Below are 14,285 nucleotides of genomic sequence, written 5' to 3'. Positions count from 1 at the left end.
GAGTAAGAGCTCTTTGTCAGAGTCCACGACTTTGGCTCCCATTAGCAGCACAGTCAGTTGGAGCTGCCAAGTGGGAGGAGGATGCCCACCTGTTTTACCATGATAATTTCATGTGGCTATCACTCCCCCCCCCCCCCCGCCCCAGATACCAGTGCTCACCATTTTTGCAGATGAGGCTCACATGGGCTCAGCATGCTGCATGTGTGCAAGGACAGCTTCCTCTGCAATTGCACACACAGCTGTGGCTGCCATGCTGGGTAGACTGAGTGTGTAGCACAGCTCAGCAGCTTTGCATCAGCCTTGATTACCCATAATTACAGCCTGGTGGGGTTGGAGATTTTTGTGGCCTACCCCTACTGACCTTCTCAGCCATGTTGTTTCCATCAGCCCTTCTCTTTCCCAATCCTCAATGGAGCTTGAAGAGACGCAGAGAAGGAAGGAAAAACTAGCTTCAGATACAATAAAGAAGGTGTCTTAAGATCCAGTCCTGTGTCCTTCAGGCAAGACTCCTAAAAGCCAGTAGTTGAAGTCTGCTGACTCCAGTGTTCTCATAGGTGTATGCAGGATTTGCCACAGAGTTTCTCTTTGCTAAAGGCTTCAGCTTAAGCAGCTTATATTGCACGGCTTTTATTTACATTAAATGACTTTTCTTAAGGTAGCGGCAATAAGCCAAGATCCTGCCCCATAAGTCAATCAGTGTTTGAGAACTGACTCCAGCAGAATTTAGCATTTTTGTCCTGATACTTCAGGTCTAAAATGGTTTACAACAAACAATGGCTTACTTTTGAATTAGGCAAAGTCTGAAACCCTCAGGCTAGAAAAAGGAAACTTAGGCACAGAACACGCATTGTCTCTAGTCAAATAATCAGTAGAAACTTGAGGGTGGGAATTCTGACAGTCTAACCCTGTCTTTTCTTCTTGACCCATTAGACGGCTGAGCCGGCTAGAAATCAGGTACCAGCAAACTTATTCCCTCTTAAAATGACCCTTCAATGACATTCTCTGTAGTGTTTAACCAGTAACCACTTTTATTGTTCATTTTGAATCCATTAAGACTACATTATGTTGGATTATAAGACTTTGGCTACATCTCCCACATTTGCATGCAGGCATTACATTTGCAAGGTTTTCCTCAGAAAAAAACTGGAGCAGGCGCATAAGAATGCATAAAGGTTATACAATTATAAGATGGAAGCAGCACATCAGTTACAGAAATCTGTACCACGTGTACCAGGAACAAACCCACACCTCCATGTAAAACTTCTCTGTCCCTCTCCAATCTGCCTGCCTGCCATTGCCACGCCTTGGCTGCGTATCAGCCCATGGCCGCACTGTTTCTAAGAACACATCTTTTTCTAAGACAAATATTTTTAGTACAGTACATCTTTTCTCTCATAAACTACAACTTTTCTCCTTCACTACCTTCTCCCCCCCTCGATGAAAATAACGCCATTATAATCTACACATCTGCTCAAGCACCGATATACGTTAGGAATCTCCACTGCATTATTCCAAAGGATCAGATCGGTAACAAATTTCTAGACAACCTAGGATGACCCAAAAATTACCCTTCCCCCTAAACTACAGAGAACTGAAAATGCTATGCCGCATTATCACACTTGCATGCATGTAACCTGAGCCACCTGTATTGATTCACCTTAAGCCCTTTTTAAATAAATAACTGTCCAGCAGTAACATCCAGAAGTGTGCTGTCTCCTCCACATTAAACTCTATATTTACAGAAGCAGGGCTGTTTTCTCAGTGAAATGTGTTTGTTAAAAAAAAAAACAACCAACAACAAAACCAAAACCCCAAAACAACAACAATATAACCAACACAAAATGAAAGAGAGAAAGCATTATTACTGCTTATGTTGTCTAAAGACCAACAGGAGTAAAAAGCATTAGGAGCACCAGGTGCACATGCATTGGAACTGGCACAGTTCATGAAATAATGTCACTCACTGTTATGCTTGTTCATTCAGATGAGGAGCTGATTCTTTTCCTTTCTCTTTGAATTTTTTTTTGCTTTGTTTTGTTTTCCTTTCACATGTAGGACCGTCTGCTCTGCAGGCAACTCCCACAGATGGCAATACTGATGTTGAAAGATGGCCATAAATATGCTTTGATCAATGCGGTTCTGTATCAGCTTTAGACACATGGGGGTTCCTTCCCTGCTGCATTGTGCCTTGAGTCATTTCACATCCATGCAAAGCATGAGCCAATGGTCCTCTGAATCCACACTTTTCTCTTAGGTTTGGAGAGCAACTGGATTATTTTTTCAAGTTTCAAATTATATATAGGGGAATCATCCCATGTGAGAACATTTCTTAGCAGTGTAGCTATTGTAATCATAACTGACATACAAGCATACAAACACCCAAATATCAAGGCAGTTAGAGGGATTTTATCTCTTCGCTTATTTTGAGCCATCTCTTAGCTGATAAACAACAGTGTTACTGCCTTGACTTTACTCGGCCTCTGTGGATTTACACCAGGTAAGGATCAAGCTCAGCAGACAGTAAAATAGCAACGAATTTCTCCTACTGTGTTATTAATAGTGCCTGAGATCACTGCAAATGGGTACATCTCTAGAAAACCGAAAGGCCTTTCTACAGCCTGTGCAGCATATTCGTTGCTTCCAGCTTTGTAAAGGCAATTCAGTTCAGGTTCACTTTCCTTTCTTCGTGCTTTACTGGCAAATTAAATCTGCAGTGCCCATCACAGTAGCAGCAGCCAAAATTAGAAATACACACCAAATGCTTAATTTTATATAGTGAAAATGCTGAGAACTCCATTTATACTGAATCTAATTTTCAAATTCATAGTGCTTCCTGCTTTACTGTATACAGATCTGATCACCTGGAAGCCTAAACCACTCCTACCCTCACTGCACTTAGAAGCTCTGCAGAAAAGGTTAGTATCTGTTCTCTCTGCAAGACTGGCTATTCCAGTGTGTCCCCCTTAGCTGCAAACAACAGGCACATTGAATGGATGACTGTGAGAAGTCTTTCCAAAGCCCATGCCTTCATTCTCACTGGGAGCGAGTCAAATTCTACCAGCTCTAACAGTCATGAAAACATGCAACTGACTTGTCTCAAGATCTGTACAGGTACAAGACAACACAAAATTTGTCTCCTGGGCTTTTTTATTTTTTGTGAGCTAAAGTGTACTCCTGACCCACCAATTCAACTTTTTTAGCAGATACTAATTTTGTGATAAGTTTTCCCTTTTATTGTTACATCATTTGTGAGTTCCACTGTTGTTTCAATCTCCCTGCTAATAAGATTCGGCATCTTCAGAGCAGTGGTCTGCCTCACTCCCACAAGCAGCACACCCTCAAACACCATGCTTTGTCCTGGCAGGGGAATGGTTTTATTGTACTCTGCCATTTCAGTTCCCAATTAGCATTTGCCTACTAATTACTCTTAAGAGAGCCAACATGAGAGGCTGTTAGTTTCAGCTGTATGAACACATTACAACTGGTTTTAGACCCGTTGAGTTTATTTCACACAGGTGAAATCAATGAAAAAAATGCCAGCCAACGATCTCTGCTAGTAAAGCACCTTCCCACACACCTCTCTGCTGCAGTTACCCAGTTCCTTTCACTCCTGTCAAAAGTGGAGCTTCCCCAAAATTACAGTGGAAATTTGGACATGTTTTAGTTTCATCATTCAGCTGACAGAAATGGACATAGTAATTGATGACTGAGTCACTCTGGTTGCAAAAGGCCTTTCCATTCATAGGACTTCTACTCTCAGAGCAACTTTTCTTAAGGGAGAGAAACCAAATAAAACCCTACACATTTCCTGCACACACACAGACACACACACACGTCTCTCTCCTCCAAAGAGAATTCCATTCTTATAGACCAAATTATGCAGGCCCTATTCAAGTGACCAAAAAGAACAAAGATATGGTTGAGTGCTTTCCAATTCTCCTTTCTGATCACAAGGAAGTCACAGGTCAGCAAAGTATTTGGACATAAGGCTGTTCTTATTGACTTGCAAGGCACTTTAATGCATGCAGAAGTGCTTTGCTGGCTTAAGCCTAAATTAGGAACAGCTCCAAGACCAGTTGGCACCCACAACTGTGATTCTTCTACCTGCACCAATACACATGAGGTAAGAGTATAACTCAAGAGAGCAGAGCAGTGCAAGAGGAGAAAGAGGCTCTGTGGTTCTTCTGAGTTTATCTTTGACAGCCTCAGCTGCATACACACGGCATGTCACAGTGATCAGCACAGACCAATGAGAGCTTGGCATAGTGTTCTGCAAGTGGGATTTCCACTGGAAATAGTCAGTCTGATTTCTATTTGTACCGGTGCAACTTTACGTGCCAGTAACAACTGCATGAAGAAGCCTTAAATCTGGAATAACTGCATGGTACAGTTAAGTGTTTTATCATGTTCTTATGTGCCAATAACCACTGTGATGTGCTACACACCCACACCTACACAGAGGTGGAGAGATAGGTATATGCTGTGTCATAATGCAACATAAACATATTTCTATGACTATCCTCATAATACAGTACCAAAGCAAACCAGCACAGAGATTTGCAGCCACCTTCTCCAATATACTATGATAAGTAGTAGTGGAGAAAAAGCAAGCTCAGATATTATTTGGATTCACTAGGGAATGAACAGAGCACAGCCCACTCAAGTACTGCTTAGCAAATACTACTCATGGGCTGTCCCACAGTCCCGCGTCATAAATTCTTACCTCTGTGTGGGTGCTCACACCACTTTCTGATGACACACAGAACTGAGGTGACCAGTCACAATGTTTGGGAAATCCTCTTGCCAAACATTCTGTAAAATGGATAAAAGCTCATACTGGCCATGCCACGCCCTCTCAACCAAAGGTAGACTGCAAGGTTACATATTAGTGGGAACTGGGCTAAGGAACGAGCCACTTCTAATGATTCAAACAAACTCCTCAAGAGGATCTAGTTCTGCTTGGCAGTAAGATCAAAAAGAAGTGTATCTAATTAAACATGGATGGAATTAGTCCCTCAATACTGCTGATATAAATAATACATGACATTTCCATATTATAGCATTCATTCTCAAGCTACGCACATATTTGTTCTGTTTTGGATCGTGTTTCCTGCAAACGAAAACTAAACACCTAGCCAAAATGTTTTTCTCAATTTCCTCTGAACTTTGGACAAATGTGAACCCAGGTCTTGTTAAAGGTTTGGATTTCTAGGACCAATCTCTGGCCTTCAATGGCTGTCCTATGTAACCAAGTTCAGACATATGCAGAGATGGCAGGCTGAAAACTGACTTCCTTTGAAGAAGAAGATATCCCTCTTCTAAGCGAGATTGCTACTGCTAGATTATTGGCACATAGTTTCATTTCACCTCATTGCTGTTACAGCCTTTTTAAAGACTTCCATGGAAATTCCACCTGCAGAATAAAAGTCAGAAAGTTAACTTTGCAATTGTTGTTCCATATTAACATCTGGATGCAGTACTGTTGGGGAAAAGAAAACAAATTCCTCAATGAACTATGTTTAGCCAGCTTGCAGGTGGCAGCTATCAAAACCGCTGATGCATGTCTACAAGCTACAGTTACTAATGAATGATCTGACATACCGAGTCAGAAAAATGTCATACACAAATAGATCTTCAAATGTATAGACACAAAAGCTGATACTGTATCTAGATGACCATTTTGGTTTGTTTCTATACCCCATAGCTCTGAATCTATCCACTGAATGCTTACTCAGCACATGTGGTATAAATATATTCACACACTAAAATTGACACATTTTTCTTTTTCCTTTTTTTTTTTTGCTTTCTTCTTTTTTTGCTGACCAGCAACAAATTCTGATATCTTTAACTGTAAACCAATACTCAATAAATATGCTGTGTTCAGCAAAGAGACGTGTTTTGTCAATCAGGGGTTTGCTGCACTCTAAGCTATGGGCTGTGGTGGTGGGCGTGAAGGAGGAGGTCCAGGAGGCGCTCGGGAAGGGGGTGGTCCAGGAGGGGGCTGCCGGGAAGGAGGCTGCAGAGACACAGGTGGAGAAGGATTCCTTGAAGCATTGTTGAGAGGAGCGTCATTGCGCCATGGTAGATTTGTTGGTGGGCTGTAAGGAGCAGAGGTTCCATCTGATTTCACTCGAGTGAAGTTTATGCATCTTCCCTAGAGGGGGAAAAAATCCAGATGTTTACATTCAGCAGCAGCTAGATAAAGGGACTGTAAGCAGAGTGGCCAGGCTATGCTTTGAGACCTTCATCCAGTATCATCCACTGGGTCCTAGATGTGACATTTAGACAATGCTGTACTTAAAGGTCAACACTAGAAACCAATGCCTTCCTGAGGTTTCAGAGCTCCTGTCTACAAAGAATAGCCTAGGACTCATTTAAATCAAAAGGGACTGGACCCTGGTGTGACTTTCCTAACATGTACCCTCTTTTCTGTGACTAGAGCTATGCAGAATCTACCCAAAGCCACAGCTCCAAAGTCGTGTTTGTCTTGATGAGATCTCCAACTTGACAAAGCAGTGCTTGAAAAAACTCTCAGAGCAGAGACAAGGTTGTACTAGAGGAACAACCTTAGCAAAGCCACTTTCTGTAGCTTTCTTTTTTAACAGTGATGTTAGTCTAGCTGGTGCCTATGCTTTGATCACTACGCTGGGATAGTGCTTCTGTCGTCCATGCTCCAATGCAGATGCGACTTCATTCACAAACAGCAACAACTTGCTGTGGGACTTGAACAAATGTCTCTCCAATGAGTATGTTTTCAGAGTGGATGTAGGGTGCAGGCAGGCAGGACCTGATGGCACATGGAGATGTTAAAACAGGAGTAGAATCATAGAATGGTTTAGGTTGGAAGGGACTTCAGAGATCATCCAGTTCTAACCCCCTGCTATAGGCAGGGACACCTCCCACTAGAATAGGTCGCTCAAGGCCCCATCCAACTTGGCCTTGAACACCTCTAGAGAAAGAGCATCCACAACCTCCCTGGGCAACCTGTTCCAGTGTCTCACTACCCTCAGGTTAGGAAAGAACCCTTTCCTAACATCTAATCTAAATCTCCCCTCATCCCATTTAAACCCATTACTCCTCATCCTGTCATTACAAGACCTTGTAAATAGTTCTTCCCCAGCCTTCTTGTAGGCCCCCTTCAGATACTGAAAGGCTACTATAAGGTCTCCTTGAAGCCTTCTCTCCTCCAGGCTGAAAAGCCCCAACTCTTGTGGCCTGTCCTCATAGCAGAGCTGCTCCAGCCTTCTGATCATCTTCGTGGCCCTCCTTTGGACTCACTCAGTTCAATGTCCTTCTTCTGCTGGGGGCTCCAGCACTGTACATAGTACTCCAGGTACAGTCTGATGAGAGCTTGGGTTTGAAAAAAAAAACACAAGCACTGGGGATGTCCTCGTCAACTAGGGACTAAATACAAATGTCAAGGTTTCCTTTAGCCAGAACAAAGCTTTTCATAGGTTCCCACTAACCAAGTTCCAAGTAGAAAGAGAAACAGATATACTCTCAAAGACCACCCAGCCTTTCCTGTGAGGAGCAGCCAGCGGCTTCCAGGCACTTAAAAATCAACATGACAGCCTCAGTCAGACACCAAGGTCTCTGCTGTCCACTGTACTTATTTCTCCCTAAGACTCCTAAGTTTTCTAACAAGCTATTCCATGGAAGTCTCATGAAATCGTGCAGGCACAACACTGTGTGAGAAGATGCAACACTTGGCATCATTCTCCACCTCCTCACCTAGCAAGGTTGGAGTCGAGATGCTTATGCAAGAATCCAGCTGCCACAGACTTGCCAGAAGCCTGCACCTGGAAGTCAAAAAGGTCTCTCATCGCCATGAACAAAAGCTGGAGATGACAAGTGACTGAAAATGCAGGAGTGACACTGCCAATAGCCAATTTACAAGAGCTGGGATGTGGTTACCAAACAAGTTATTGTGGGCTGGAAAGCACCCATCCCATCAGAGCTTACACCCATTTGCTAGCACCTTTTCCTTTGCACAACAGGCATGTTTTATTCCATGTAGCAATCACCCCATTGAAAATGGCCTCTGCAGTTCAGCACAGAAGTGAATGCTATCCATTTCTCTCTTTTCAAGGTAATCTGCTTGGTTTGTTTAAAAAAATATCTGTCGCAGAAAGCACTTTCCCTCCACTGCTTTGAAAGACCCACAGAACCACCATGCTGCCAACAAAGGCTTAGGTTGCACACTGGAATCAACATACTAAATTCAGCTCAAAGTTATGCCAACATGCCCCAAGTAAAAGCCATGAGAAGGGCTACAAGTTTAGAAAAGTTTATCTCAGAGTTAAGCAGCTGTATATCATGATTCCCACAGCTACCAGTTGCTGTGACGTGGGGTACACAAGAACTCACATCAGTGACAGACTGCTGCTAACTCTGTGTTGCCTGGCGTGAGGAATCTCTGGAGGCGTTACAGAATAGGGCAGGTGTCTTTGGCAAACCCAGGAATCACAGTTTTCCCTGGAATTTAGGCAAAAGCAATTATGGCTGAACAACAACTACCTCTTCTGTTAAATGGCTTTCAATGGTTGCAACTTTTTTCATGAAAATTGTTTATTTAACAAGAAGACAATTACTGAAGTCTATAGCTTTTCTGAAGAAAAGCAAGCAGTTTATCAAGGGAAGCTTATGCAAGCTCCAGAAAGCTCAGAAACTGATTCAGCAAATGTGCTAATGCCCTAAGGATACCACACTACTGCTACTGGGATTGGATGGCTCAGGGCTTCAAGAGCTAAGCTGCAGCCAAGAGTCGTTTGAATGAGTGTGTTGTTGCCTGACCATGAGGTACACTCCTTAATTCGCAGTCCCAGTCTTCACCGTAACAGTTCACCAAGACACTTAAACAACAGATAGGATGAAACCTCATTTGCAAAAAGCTGGGCTTGTTACAGCGTATTTTGGCTATGAATGGAACCTTTGCATGGAGGCAGAGGGCAAAATCCAAGGTCTTGACTACTTCTGCAACAAAGATAAGCTACTGCATAAAAAAAGACCAAGCTGATGTTTTGCTTTACTTCATCACAGAACTCATGAGCGCTGCAGAGGGCAGCCATCTTTATCAGCTATTTATCTTCTGCTGCACTCCACTGCATTCGGAACACACTCGGAATTTCAGAATTTTTACTCTGCAACAAACATTTCAGCCATACTACATCTAGAAAGAGCTCACCTGTGATATTTACAAAGTCGTTAACTCAGACCAGACAAATAGTTACCCAGTACAGAGAAAAGAAAACCATAAAAAAGAGTCAGAGGTATTGCAATGAGAGGTAGCATATAGGGAAAGGGAAAAAATAAGGAGAGAACAATCTCCCCTATAGTAAATTCCAAGCTGCAGAGCTTTTGCCTACAAGCCTTTCCTGCATCTCTGTTGTGTCTCTCTCCCAAACATCAATTCCAAATATATTCATAGCCTATAATCAAAGGGGATCCCATAAATCTGTTTGCATTACTTTCACTTCAGTTAAAGTGATAGGCGACGTCAAACTGCTGCCAGTTTCTGCCACACTCACTGATTTGTCAGACAGATGGGTAATTTAAAGGCCATGCGCCGCATTGTGTCATGAAAAATACGGTTGGGTTGGGACAGTCTGACAGATAAAGGCTTGGGTGATCGATGTATGTATTGTGACACTTCCTCACAATAGGTTATTAGTGTTAGCCTACAATCTCACGTATCAAAGACTTCTGGTGAATACTAGAGCAAATCCTCCTGAGCACTTCAAGCAGCCGGTGGTAAAATGACTCTAAACTCTTAGCCAGTGTTAGGATTAACAGCTAAAAGGGAAAGGGTGGAACAAATGATAATAAATCAGAAGTCATAGTTTAGACCTGTCAAGCGTATTTCATCAAAGGATCTCTAGGCTACAGAAGCAAGCCCCCCACTTACCACACTTCTCTAATAAGACAGTGCCACAGCTATTCTAGCTCAGATGCACATCTCTCTGGATCTAGTTTACTAAAGATCCATAATGTTTATTTAAAAAACATGCTAACCACAGGATTATGAATGTTCTGTGTTTGAAAGGATGTCCTCTCCAAAGCCATATAAAGGCTTTTAAACCAAAAAGAATATGGACAGAAAACAGGTGTCTTGCACACTCACCTATGTTCTCCCTTGACAGGAGATAAAGAGAGTCTGAGAGGCACCACCACTTTATTAGTGGTAACAGTATTTTCTTTCAGAATCACAGCATACACGAAGCGTTTTAAGGAACGTGTCAAGAGTTGCAAGGTGCAGTAACATCACGGTGATCTCAGGCACAACAGCTGTTGGTAGCTGCTTTATTGTTTTCTGGGAAGCAGATGATCTGTGTAAATCCAGTTCTGTCTGGTTTCACCCTCGCTCCCAGTACAGCATCCCTCAGATGGTGCGACCTGCACTGCGTACTGCCATTCAGGCACCAACTGAAGGTCAGCAATGCGCCATATGGAGTTACGCCCTTATTTCAGCTCACATCTGCACAGTCTTTCTAATGCACAATTATTTTGCTTCTCCATATGCCTGTCCACTTGTTAGGCTCTTGTTATATTGCTTGCCAAACTGGCTTTTCAAAAAGTACAAATACTGAAGCAGCAGGATCTGCCCTCATCCCTGACTCCAGCTTTTATCCCAGAGTAACAATCACATGTGCAATTCAGGCACTTTGTACTTCCAGGCAATGCCTCCTCGACCACCTAGGATGTGTTTTTGTGTGTGGTTTAAACCGGGGGAAGGAAGGGAGGAATTTCTTGAAATGCACCACATCTTGTTTCTGGGCTACTTTCATCATAGTGCTCTGTACATGATGCACCAGCTCTTGTTCCCCCAAAATCTTTAGCTACCACTCTGCAAGTTTTTATTGGAAAGGAACAACTGTTAACTGGACCTGGCAATTCTAAGAGTGCCATGTGCAAGCCTCTCCCTATGATATTCAGAGCATTTCAGTGAAGAGATTTTTAAAACATGCTCCATCTGCCAGTAGTTATCCCTGTTCTTTATTCATTTTAATACACACATTGGTGTTTAAGAAAAATCAAAGCCATTTTCACTTCTGCACATGCCAGAATGTTTCTGTACACAAAACTCTGATTCTTATTTTTATCTTCATTAGTTGACCTAATAACAGATACCTTCCTGTTACATATTTTGCTTAACCTTTCACTCACTCTTGTTTTTGCTTCTGGAGCCTCAGTGCTGTAATTCTGACTAGAAGAAGGGGTACATCCAACTATGGAAGAATTTGCTACACGTATATGTATATTGAAATTTCTTTATCTTTTAACTTTGTAAGAATATGATACTTATTTTTATATTTTAGAATGGATTACACCAAAGTTATTCTTTTAAAGACTGAGGATAGCAATTCAAAATAAGAACCACCAAATTAAAAAAATAAAGTAGCTCCTAGTCAAAACAATTACATTTAAGATGCTGAAATCTGAAATGAACATAATTTCCTTGGGCTCAAGTGAGTAGTCATCTTTCTCCCCAATTCTGTTTATTGATGTCACTGGGATGACTCTGCCAGCTTGTTATGGGGATGGTTGAACAGCATATAGATTCACTTCCTCAATATCTGCCGACAGTTCAGTGTAAAAGCAGAGCTCTAAAACTCAAAATAATAGAGAGAGGTTATTATGCCACCTACAAAACCACAAGAGGAAGCATCTGCGATAAGAATCACTTTGGCAAAGTGAAAGCTTTGATCCACACACCTAGAAACCAAAGGATATATATCTTTAAGATCACTGACTTTTGCAAAATCATTCTATCAGAAATACCTACACAGACTATCCTAAAACAGCAACAAGATGGGAAACTGGTTTATCAAATGTGCTTATGAATGAGCCAAATTATGGACACAGTAATTTTATAGAGGAAAAAAACTGAGATGATACAGAGTTCCCACTATTTGAGTTCCATGGGCGAGCATCAGGATAAGCAGCTGGTTCCTCAGAAGCTAGGATCTCTCTGCACCAGCCTTTGCCAAAAGCTCCCTCACACTGCACTGCTTCATGCTGACTGTGCGCTGAACATGTCACAGCTCATTAAAACCTTCATGGGTTTCCTGGGAATTGCACTGATTACCCTGCAGCATACAGGCTAGAAATTGGTGATCTGCTGGAAGAGTTTGTCACATAAAACCTAAACCTGCATGTTTTTCAGGCATATTGAAGTAACTTTTCCTAACTCCTAATACAGTTTTTGTGTAGAAAAAGTATTGGAAATGCCAGAGATTCCCATCTCAGCAGTGTGGTGGTGGCCGACATGCTTTCAGGTCAATAAATATGCAATTTATAATTATTTTCTAATGATATTACTTAACAATTAATTTTCTTATCATTATAATTAATTATACTATTGTCACGGCATTAATCATTAACAATTACATCATTAACTTGTAATTAATTTTTATATGTATCCATTTTAATTTATTAGTTCTCAAATCTACACATTAAACATCATCAACATAAAATACTTGTTTGCATGAGCATATGGGTTTAATAAGTCCTCTCTTGTCACTAACAATTTTCTGGAGATCTATTTGGCAGCTCAGCATTGATGCCTAAAATGATGGTAAGCCAAAACTGTGAAAAGATAAGAGAACACAGAGTTGACTGAAGAGAAGAGGGTTTCAAAATTACAGCCCACTAAAGTGGCAGTGCCCAACAATGAAAATATAACTATTATTTTATTTAGTACGGCTTTTTAAAAGGAGAATTAATTCAGACCATTTTTTATCCAGCATATTATCTGGTGTCTTTATAAGTAAACTCATAATTTCTGCTCCCTTCTTTCTACGATGAAGTTATTGGAGGGGAAGGAAATCACTGCATCGGAGATCATGAACCATTCATAGTTACAGCAAGGATCCTATAATGGTCTTAGGTACATCACATAAATTGAACTTGAAAATTACAAACTGATGAATGCAAATGCAGAAGGATGAATGAAGCACTAGCAGAAAGCTGTTAACAGCATAGCATAAGCAAGGTGGTGCTGCCATGAGATGCAACCTACTGTACTCATTCGGTGTGCTCCACATCACAGAAGGAATTAGAATGAGCTTTAAGATGTAGGACATAACACAGTTTTAAAGAGGACATGCATCCCGATGCAGGAAGGGGCAGTGATATTTAAAAATCACTAAGGCACATGTGGATCCTCCACACAGCCCATAAAGGCACATTTTCTGCCTTCTGTCTCACTTTTTATCAACTGAACTGAACCACGTGCAAGCCTCTTACTGGCTCACCATTGCAGCACCAAGGAGATACAGTACAGGAAGTTAATCCTTGCTTCAAAAATTCTGACATCCAAGTCACAAATGAGAAGGTAGCCATATATGAGCTGAGAGCAGAGCAGGTGGTTATAGTCAAACAGAGCTAAGCAATGCCTTGGATTACCAACACACTAGGAGTAGAAGCTGTTGGCTCAGTTGAGGCATAGCCCATATTGCTGCCCGTAAGGCCCAGAGGAAAACTAAGATGCATGAGCTCCTTTTATGAGGCAAAGAGGGCCCAGCCTTGTTTTGCAAAGGGGCTGGGAGAAGAAATCTTTCAGAAGCCCCATATGTCTTTAGACATCCTGGCTATGACAGCCAAATAGCCAAGAAAGTAAGATTTATGATGTGAGGAAGGGAGGAGAGCACAGGAGCTCTTTTTGACACCAAGTGCGTGATAACACCATCCAGGCGATCCTCCAGGGGCCAAGGGAGGGTTGCCATGGCAAACTCACGAACAGCTTCAAGGCATTCACCACACATCACAGTGGCAGTGAAAAGTAATCTTTCGGTTCACTTATTGGCCAAGGGAAAAAAAAATATCAACAACCAAAAGTCTTTATTTTTCAAGTAGAAGAAGTATGTCAAAATAAGTTTCGCTTCGGCTTCAAACGTATATGTTATTCAATCCAAAGCACCTTTTCCTTGAGTTCTAGACAGAAAAGGTGTTTCAAAACTAAACCTGAAAATATTGACACTTTTTCAAGGGTATTTTTTCTACTTCAGCTAATTCCACCAACATGCAAAATACTTACAGACTATCCAAAGCAGCAATTTGTAGCCAAAATAAAGAAAATGGTGGAAATGTGGAAAATAGCATCCAAATCTACCATGAAATAAAGATAGGAACTGTTTTGCAGTAAGATTAACAGCTGCAGTATCCCATGCTGCTGCAGCTTCTTTAATCAGAATACCAAAAGTTGGAATACAATCAAGTACTGATAGGTTCCCAAGACATGCATGTCTGCAGACACTACTCCCCTGTTCAGCCCTCACTGTGCATGG

General features: G+C 41.7%; 1 protein-coding gene across 1 annotated transcript in view; it reads right to left on the bottom strand.

The window, feature by feature from the left end:
• Positions 1–998: 998 nt before the first annotated feature.
• Positions 999–14,285, bottom strand: part of ANTXRL (ANTXR like) — a 68,280-nt gene continuing 54,993 nt past the window's right edge. The window contains 1 exon segment of the mRNA XM_064144785.1: positions 999–6,154. Within this exon segment, the coding sequence (XP_064000855.1) occupies positions 5,924–6,154 (231 nt within the window). The 3' untranslated portion in view covers positions 999–5,923.

The sequence above is a fragment of the Pogoniulus pusillus genome, chromosome 6 (assembly GCF_015220805.1).
Source record: "Pogoniulus pusillus isolate bPogPus1 chromosome 6, bPogPus1.pri, whole genome shotgun sequence".
Taxonomy (NCBI): Eukaryota; Metazoa; Chordata; class Aves; order Piciformes; family Lybiidae; genus Pogoniulus; species Pogoniulus pusillus.
The sequence above is the reverse complement of the archived record's forward strand: the minus strand, read 5'-3'. Positions and strand labels throughout refer to the sequence as shown.